The sequence below is a fragment of the Podarcis filfolensis genome (assembly GCF_964270895.1).
Source record: "Podarcis filfolensis genome assembly, chromosome: 9".
Classification (NCBI taxonomy): Eukaryota; Metazoa; Chordata; class Lepidosauria; order Squamata; family Lacertidae; genus Podarcis; species Podarcis filfolensis.
Window position 1 is genome coordinate 18,669,428 of NC_139610.1, and position 8,899 is coordinate 18,678,326.

The 8,899-nt window shown below is 45.8% G+C and overlaps 1 protein-coding gene across 1 annotated transcript; it reads right to left on the reverse strand.

Annotated features, from left to right (window-relative positions):
- Positions 1-915: 915 nt before the first annotated feature.
- On the reverse strand, positions 916-7,196 carry SLC10A4 (solute carrier family 10 member 4). The gene is made up of 3 exons (XM_083630680.1): positions 6,125-7,196; positions 4,269-4,479; positions 916-1,934 (listed from the first exon to the last, which is right to left on the reverse strand). The coding sequence occupies exons 1-3, from the start codon at positions 6,559-6,561 to the stop codon at positions 1,413-1,415; spliced, it is 1,170 nt and encodes a 389-aa protein (XP_083486806.1). The 5' UTR covers positions 6,562-7,196; the 3' UTR covers positions 916-1,412.
- Between the last annotated feature and the right edge of the window lie 1,703 nt (positions 7,197-8,899).

The window sequence follows — 8,899 nt, forward strand, 5'->3', positions numbered from 1 at the left end:
GTAATCTTAGGCCGGTTTACATGGAAGTAAGAACCACTGAACTCAGCAGAATTTACTTCTCAGTAAATGTACTAAAGGTCCGCCTGTAAACGAGGAAAAGTTACTTCGAAATCAGTGCTGTTCAAACCATTCAGGACTGCAATCCTGCACTCACTTATCTGGGAGTAAACTGACTGAAACTCAATGGGTTTATTTCTGAATGGGCATGTACTGGATTGTGCTATATGTATACCAAGTACTGTATATTATTTATTAATCTCACCGCTAGGCCACATTCCACACGCGATTTATTTTACCTTGGTTACCTCTGAAGTGGTCCCACAAACTTTAATGCTATGGCATTTCAGACTTTAGTAATATTTTACAATATACACATAGTACGTTCCCATTTAGTCTAATACTAAACATAGTTAATTGAGTAAATCCCACTAAATTCAGTAGAACTTACTTTCCGGTAAATATGTTTGGGATTACAACCTTGGTGAACCAATGAAATCTTAGCTTTGATTCCCAAGCAAGTCCACATGACCTACAGAAATAGGAGGGCACATATTGTATTCAGTGATGTATGCTTTGCATGCAAACAGAACAGAATTCAGTTCCTGGCTTCTCTGGTTAAAGGGTTAAGAAATACCCTTACTTGGCATCTTAGATAATGGTTACAATAGATCTGCATCACAGGTCCAGCTCCTTTGTTAAAACAGATTGCAGATTTTTGCTCCCAGGTATCTACCCTGAAGAGTTAATAATGCCAAGGAGCATTCGGTTTTTAAAAAGGCCCCCACTCATTCGGAAGAGAGTTTCTCTTGACTACCGCTTAGTGGGAGGGAGATCTTGTTGCTCTTATGTCTGTGAAAAGAGTGACAGCTTTGATATCAACAAGATGAAGCAGACAGTGTCTCATAAGTCCTCTTAATGGCTTGGTATCTTCAGAAGAAATTTAATCAGTGGTAAATATACAACATGAGTTCAACCTTTCCACATACACAGAAGCTGAATAATGTAAAACAGATACAAAGCTTTTAAACAGCAAATGTTGGTGACATTCAGTTACACAAGAACAAATACTATCAGCATTAATTCCCCTGTTCTTCTCTTCCCTCCCTCTCATACTAGTCTTTAAAATTACCTTATAAAACCCCTCTCTTCAGCATGCAGCCTTCCTGCTTGCTTGCATTTCAGTATACTTTATTGTGATGGCTCATATTGATTCTTTGTGGTAGCTGAGGAGGTGGTCACAGGTGACTTGCTATTCATGGACAAAAATATTGGCATTTTTACAAACCATATATGCTGAGGGAATCAAGATTACAGCAACTGTTTTGTGCCATCATCTCCCTGCCTCCTCCTTTGACTGAACAGTTTGCTCCATTATCCCACAACAGGATTTCCAGTTCAGGTCCTCCCTTCCTCTAGAGGGCAGTCTGCATCGGTTCCATGAGCACTGAGGCATGGCCCTCGGCAGTCACAGTGCCATAGGAAGTATCTGGCATTTCCTCTTCCTTCAGTTTTTTGTAGGAAATGTTTGTATCTTCTTCTTCTTCCCCTACTAGAGGCTCTTGTTTGTAGGAATCCTTGCCGTACACCTTATAGACCAATACAAACAGACCAGCTTCTGCAGCCTGGAAGAGAGCGTAGAGCAAGGGGAACATGTACATACTCCCAATAAGCTCTGGAGGGAAGGTCAGTTTGAGTATAGCGGTGCAGAGCTGTACGTTTTGGCAGCCGGTCTCCAGTGACACTGTCCTCTTGCAGTGAGGTGGCAAGTGAAATAAGGTTGCTATGCCATAACCACAGCCATAGCCAGCCAAGGGCATCAGCACAGCTACTACGTAGACAGTAGCAGGGATAGTAGCCAGCAGATCAGGTCCCAACATGGTACCGGTTAGAATGAAAAGGATCACCAGGGATACCAGGAGGGACCACAATGAAACCTAGCAAAGAAAGCATTGGATTAGATAGAGTAGGATTTTGGAGGACCGCTGCTCTTAATTACATATTACTATATCAGTAAGCATACAGGTTATTTAAAATATATTTCAAGCATCAAGGAAAGCACGGAATCTGTTAAAACAGACACATAAGACTGCTTCATTTGCCAAAGCATATGAATGTGTATTGGTGCTGTTATATAAATAAATGGTGTATATTTGGTGATCACAGACAGAACTAGCAGGATTAACAGTAGAACTGCTTGTTCTGTTTCAATTTCTTATTTATTCCAATTTATTTATATACTGGTTTTGGGGTTTTTTGGCCCCCCGAAGCAATGAATGATATACTAAAACAAAATATACAGTAGAGTTCAGTGAAATGCCATAACAATAAACAACAGCAAGATTGCAACATAAGTGGGCCAAATGAAAGCCTTCTCTAGCTAGAGAATTAATGGGCACTCTTAACAACCTCATATACCACATGCTTTAGGGCGAGAAATACTAAAAAAAACTTACCCCAGTATAGAAGAATTAAGGGTGCTCTCACCACCTCCCCATTCTAATTATGCAGAGGTGCACAAGCAATCTATGTAATTAACGCAAAAGCATTTTTAAAACAAAAATGGATGGTCATGGTGGATCAGTTGCAGGAATTGCTGGAGAAAACTGATCATCTGAGCACATCTCAGTCTTGGTTCAGGCCTGGTAGCTTTCTGACAGTATATAACACCCGTGCTCCAGGAACTGCACTCCCTGCCTGTATGCTACCAGGCCATGTTCAAGGTTTTGGTACTAGTGTACAAAGGCCTAAACAACTTGGGATCAGAGTTCTTTACTCTCAGTTGGCCAACTAGATCACTGATATCATAAGGAGCTGAGCTTTCAGAGGTACCTTGTGCCTCAGAAATCAAATATCTTTGTACCCAGCTCAGTAACCCCTGCAATATGGAACATTCAGTGAAGGCGAGGCAGATGATGGCATTGTGTGACTCCTATGTGCCATAAGAACATTTTTATTTAAGCAAACATTTCTAGAAGGCCAATTTTATCTAGTCACGTTTAATACTCTACTGTTTTTATGATGTATGTTATTCTATATTTTAATCTGTTGTTAAATTGCCTAGAGAGCAATGGTTGTATGTGATTCTTAAATAATTAAAAATAAATAAAATATTCAGGATAAATTGCAAATTACTAGTGTGGCCCTCATCTGCTACCAATTTATTTATTTATTTTTACTGAAGCGGTACCTTTTGCTACTCCAAATCAAATTCTAGTGTATCTTGGTGTGGTAAAATGCCCCCTGATAAAACCATGTGTGTTGTTGGAAAATCCTATGGGGCATTTATTTTACCCCACCCTTTTTATACTGGGGGGGGGGAGCACCACAATGGCAAAACAACAACAACACACATTTTGTGTCACAAGCCACTTTTCCGCCCCCAGAAATAAAACTGCAAGCGGCTGAAATTTAGAAATATTGTTTACTACTATGCATATGGCAATGTCGTAGGAGGACTACTGTGTGTGAATTCCTTCTGTGTAAATTCTGTAACAAAACAAAACAAAAAATTGCTCTCAAGGCAGGATTTCATCTTGCAATACTGGACGGAGGATCATTGGTTGCAGTTTACACTGTTGGTCCCTCTAGCTTAGGGTTGCCTTCTTTGATGACTTTGCAGGACTTCAGATACCAGCAGCCCTGCTAGAGCAGTTCTTCACTTGGAAAGCAAACATGGCACTCGGCAAATAATGCAAAGGCATCCTCTGCCTTCAGGACATATATGCTCTCCCACTGTCTCACTGGAGTAACACTTTAATTTCTTTGTTAAAATTTCATTCTTACATTCATATACAGTGGTACCCCGGGTTACAGACTCTGCTAACCCAGAAATAGTACCTCAGGTTAAGAACTTTGCTTCAGGATGAGAACAGAAATCATGCTCTGGTGGTGCGGCGGCAGCAGGAGGCCCCACTAGCTAAAGTGGTGTCTCAGGTTAAGAACAGTTTCAGGTTAAGAACGGACCTCCGGAATGAATTAAGTTCTTAACCCGAGATACCACTGTATACCACTTTAGCTCCAAGGAGCTGAAAGTGGTATATTCCTAATTTTTTTTTATCACAACATCCTTGTGAGAAAGAGTAGGCTGAGAGGCAATCACCCAGTGAGCTTTGTGGCTAATTGGGGATTTGAACCCAGGTCTCCATGACCCTATAGTTTGACACTCTAATTACACCACTGCTCTTGGTTCTAGCTAGATTTAGTCCTTGCCTGTATTAAGGCTACTCCCTGTATCCCCTGTATAGATGGGTATCTGGGGCCTGGCTTACCTTCAGCAGGATGTCCGCCACCCTGGTGAATCTGTATCGGATGAAGACCCCAATGCCGATGGGGAGCAGAGTGCTGCATAAGGTCATGGTGACGGCGCCCAGGGGCAACAGGCGCACTAACGGGGTGTTGATCCAGGCTCGGCTGTAGATCCACAGGCAAAGAGGCATCAAGACCAGAGCAAGCAACGTAGATGATGTGGTCATGATTATACTGCCAGAGACGAGAGAAAACAGAGTTCCCAGAGGGAAAAATACGTGATGTACTGAAGTTCCTTCCACCGCCCCATTCACTTTCCACGGGCTGCTCAGACGGCACATTTTATTGCAGAAGCCTCTTCCCTTTAGTCTTTCCAACCTCACACTGTCAGTGGGAACCTCCTGCTCGGCTGCTAATTTTATACGGGTGATTTCTGCCTTTTACACTCTGTGTTGTAGAAGCAGAAGCCGGTAGTTTTGAAAGAGAAAGGCACCCTTCCCAATTCGTTACAATGCACTGTTCTCGCCATGACATGATGTGCTGCTGTCTCTCATCTGTCCAGTGCAGGCTTTACTTAAACACATTATCTCTCTTCCCCACAGTCCACACTTTTCTCCCCTCCCTCCCCATCGTTAAAAACTTCCTCCCCACACACCCCCCAAACACTGTTTTCCAGCACTGCTGCCTGCAGGGCGTGTCTGGCTATCAAGGTTCACAGCGCACACTGGCAGCACAGCTCTCTCTCCTCTTTGTGCTGGCTTGCAAGTGAAACTAGAGGGTCTCGGAAAGCAGGGAGAGAAGCAAGAGCTTAGCGGCTTACAAAAAGATGTACTGTGCAAAAGGAGAAGGCTGCCCACATTGTCTGGCTGTACCCCATAGCCCTGTCTTGCCTCTCCCCCCCAATTAATTCTTAATTAATAGAAACATCTGGTGGGGATTAAAGACTGCAGGGAAAGTTCTTCCCCAAGCCCAAATGCACAGGTTTGTGGGTGATTCCTAGCAGAGCCCCTGCACCTTTCACTGGTGTGTAACAGGCAGACATTCAACAGGTGCATCCTTTCTCAGGCTGGAGATGCAGCGACGGGCGAAACTTCCATTAGGAAAGGCAGATATCTCCAGGCGCTCTGCCCTTGCTCAGTGGCACTTGCCTCTTTGCCCCACCCTCTGGGAACAGGGCATACATAACAACTCATCTGACGTTTGCTCGGGAGTTTTACATTTCATCTCTCTGTTCCTTTTCCTTGCAGGACCTCCGTGCCTTGAGCAGGTGCTGTGACGGATAAGATATTCTACGGGTGGATTTGGCTTTCATCGTGGGGGGGGGGGGGGAGAGATAGGAGGGCGCTACACCTGTTGAATGTCTGCTTGCCGTCCCAATGTGAATGGAGTTGGAGCTCTGCCAGGAAACAATGCAACTTTAGACAGTGCGTTAAAGCGAAAATAACCGATTTCAGACAGAAGCACCCACAATCTCTCTCCTCCCCGCTTCCTCCTGCAGGAGAAATGCACGCAGTCTCGCTGCCACCCTTTTCCCTAGAGGGGGCGTTCGCTGCCCCAGAGATGGGTGGGGTATAAATAAGATTTATGTATGTATGTATTTGTAGTAGCAGCAGCAGCATTCTTATTAGTAGCATTATTATTATTATTATTATTATTATTATTATTATTATTGTATTTTAATCAACTTGGTTTTATTATTGGTTGTTAGCCGCCCTGAGCCCGGTCTTGCGGAGGGCGGGGTATAAATAAAAATTTATTATTATTAGTAGTAGTAGTAGTATTAGCAGTAGTATTGTTACTAGCCTGTTTGGTTCTTCTTGCCCAGCGGACCCCCACCCAGCCTCCAGCTTCGCCCTCCCTCCCCTTCCCCTTCGGGTACCTGAGGTTCATGTCCCCGTTGACCAGGAGCGACATGATGTTGGAGAGGTTCCCCCCGGGGCAGCACCCGCACAGCAGGACGGTGACGGCTGCCACCTCGTCGAGGGCGAAGACGAGCGCCATCAGGAAAGCCACGAAGGGCATGAGCCCGAACTGGCACAGCAGCGCCAGCAGCAAGCCCAGGGGCCGCCTCAGCTGCGCGCCCAGCTGGCTCAGCTCCACCGTGCAGCCCAAGCCCAGCATGGCCACGAAGAGAGCCAGCGCCACGAAGACGCTCAGAGCCTGGTTCAAAGGGGTGTTCCAGAAAGACGCAGAGCCGCTGTCTTCCCGGGGCGCCAAGCCGGCCGTGGGCGCCCACGACGCCGCCGGGCTGGGGACGGGGCTCTCGCTCCCTGAGGGGACCGTGAGGTTCCCGCGCTCTTCCCAGGAGCTGTCCATGGCCCCAGGCGCGCTCTCCAGGCGTGCGTCTCCCTCGGACGCTGAGCTTCAAGTGAGGCGAGAAGTGAGGCGCGCCTGAGGAGCCCCGGTCAGTTGGGGACAGACAGACAGACGGGTGGACGAATGAGAGGGGGAAGCAGCTGAGGAGGCTGTCTGTGCGTCTGTCAGTCACTGCAACAGGCGCCCTCCACTGCTCCTTCGGGACCTTGCCTCGCCGGCGGCCGCATCCTTGGGAAGCTCTCGCGCGCCAAACTCACCGCTTTATTGGCTCTTTCCCGCCGGCGGCGGCGGATGGATTTCTTGCATCGCATCACGTGTCAGTGAGTACCTTGCGCTCCTTCTCTACAAAGGACAGGCGCCTTCTTCCCAATCTCGTTCCCAAACTGCGGTTTTTGTTTTTGTTCTATTTCGTTTTCAAAATTAAAACACACACACACACAGAAATCCATGGCTGATGGCCAAGGGTGGCCGAAGCCCTCGTGAAAAATTCCCGCTTGAGAAGAAAACTTAGTGCCACTACCCTGAAAAACCTTCAAATTCTTTGCACCTCCTGGTTACAAATGCAGGCGAAATTCAGAAGATATTTCATCCCTCTCCCCTGGAAAGTGAGCAGAGTGAGACTCTTTCTGCCTCCCCCCCCCAAAAAAAAATTATTCAGGCATCTTGGCAGAGCAGGACTATCCAAATTTTCTTTGGGTGTTTCACTTTTTTTGGCATCTTGGCCAAGCAGGACCATCCAAATTTGCTTGGGATATTTCACCTTTTTTTGGCAAATTTTGACAGCGATTCCAACTATTAACAGCACAAGTCCTAACCCTGGCTACTCAGAAGTCCTGTCAAATTTGTTAGGGCTTACTCGCAGGTGAACAGCTAGTATTGCAGCCTAATCGATTCAAGGGTCCTCCTCTCTGTGACAGGGAGAGTGCCTGTTCTCCATCCTTCAGCTATAGTATTTTTATACAAGGGGTGGGGGAATCAATAATTCCATCCGACAGTGTCACGACGGCCGTGAGAAATGAGGCTCCGCGAGTGTGCAAGCCCCATTAGTGGCTCTGCAAGAGCACTTAGCGCCTGGCAGATTGGGCGCATAAAAACAGGGACCAATTGTACACACTCACGCGCTGCCATTTTCTGAGCCTTTCTTAAAATTATCCTTTAAGGCTGAATGCCACCTGAGCACAGGAATAAAATGCATGAATGCCAGTGATGCTACCTACATGCTATTTTTATATATATATATATATATATATATATATATATATATATATATATACACACACACACACACACACACACAGACATATATATATATATATATATCTATATATATCTTTATCTATCTATCTATCTATATATATATATATAGTTGTTTAGTCGTGTCCGACTCTTTGTGACCCCATGGACCAGAGCATGCCAGGCACTCCTGTCTTCCACTGCCTCCCGCAGTTTGGTCAAACTCATGCTGGCAGCTTCGAGAACACTGTCCAACCATCTCGTCCTCTGTCGTCCCCTTCTCCTTGTGCCCTCCATCTTTCCCAACATCAGGGTCTTTTCCAGGGAGTCTCTCTCTCTCTCTCTCTCTCTCTCTCTCTCTCTCTCTATATATATATATGTATATTTTCTTCCAAATCCATGCTCTCCCTGCCCCCATCCATTACAAGAAATAGTTCTATTGTCTCTTTAAAGAAATGCATGGCACCACAGCCTTAAGCGTAAAGCATATTAAGAGCTCACAACACAGACATGGATGAAGGCTTCCTCCTGCACGTGGGCTGGAAAAAGGAGCGGGTGGCAATAGCTTGGTGGTATAATAGCATATGCTTGGCATGCAGACAGTCTTGGAGTCAGACACTGTTGTCTTCAGCCAACAGGGTTAGGCAGTAAGTCTTGGGAGAGACCCATTGCTGCTTGAGATCCTGGAGATCTGCTGGTGGTTAAAGTAGGCAAGATGGGGCGACACGGACAATGACTGGCATAAGGCAATTTCCTATGTTTGCATCAGTCATCCTTCAGTCATCCTTGTGTGCTGTTGCAAACAAACAGTCCCAACTCCTGGCCTGACTGAGTAAAGCTGGGAAAGCCTTCTTCCTGAAATCCTGGACAGCTACTGCAGTTAGTGTAGACCATAGGTAGGCAAACTAAGGCCTGGGAGCCGAATCCAGCCCAATCGCCTTCTAAATCTAGCCCGCGGTCGGTCTGGGAATCAGCGTGTTTTTACATGAGTAGAATGTGTCCTTTCATTTAAATGCATCTCTGGGTTATTTGTGGGGCCTGCCTGGTGTTTTTACATGAGTAGAATGTGTGCTTTTATTTAAAATGCATCTCTGGGTTATTTGTG

Excerpts from the sequence above, each read along its gene's own strand:
- SLC10A4 (XM_083630680.1), bottom strand. The coding sequence starts at position 6,561 with ATGGACAGCTCCTGGGAAGAGCGCGGGAACCTCACGGTCCCCTCAGGG. Across the intron at positions 4,480-6,124 it reads AACGGGGACATGAACCTCAG|TATAATCATGACCACATCAT; the intron begins GTACCCGAAGGG and ends CGTCTCTGGCAG. Across the intron at positions 1,935-4,268 it reads TGGCGGACATCCTGCTGAAG|GTTTCATTGTGGTCCCTCCT; the intron begins GTAAGCCAGGCC and ends TTTCTTTGCTAG.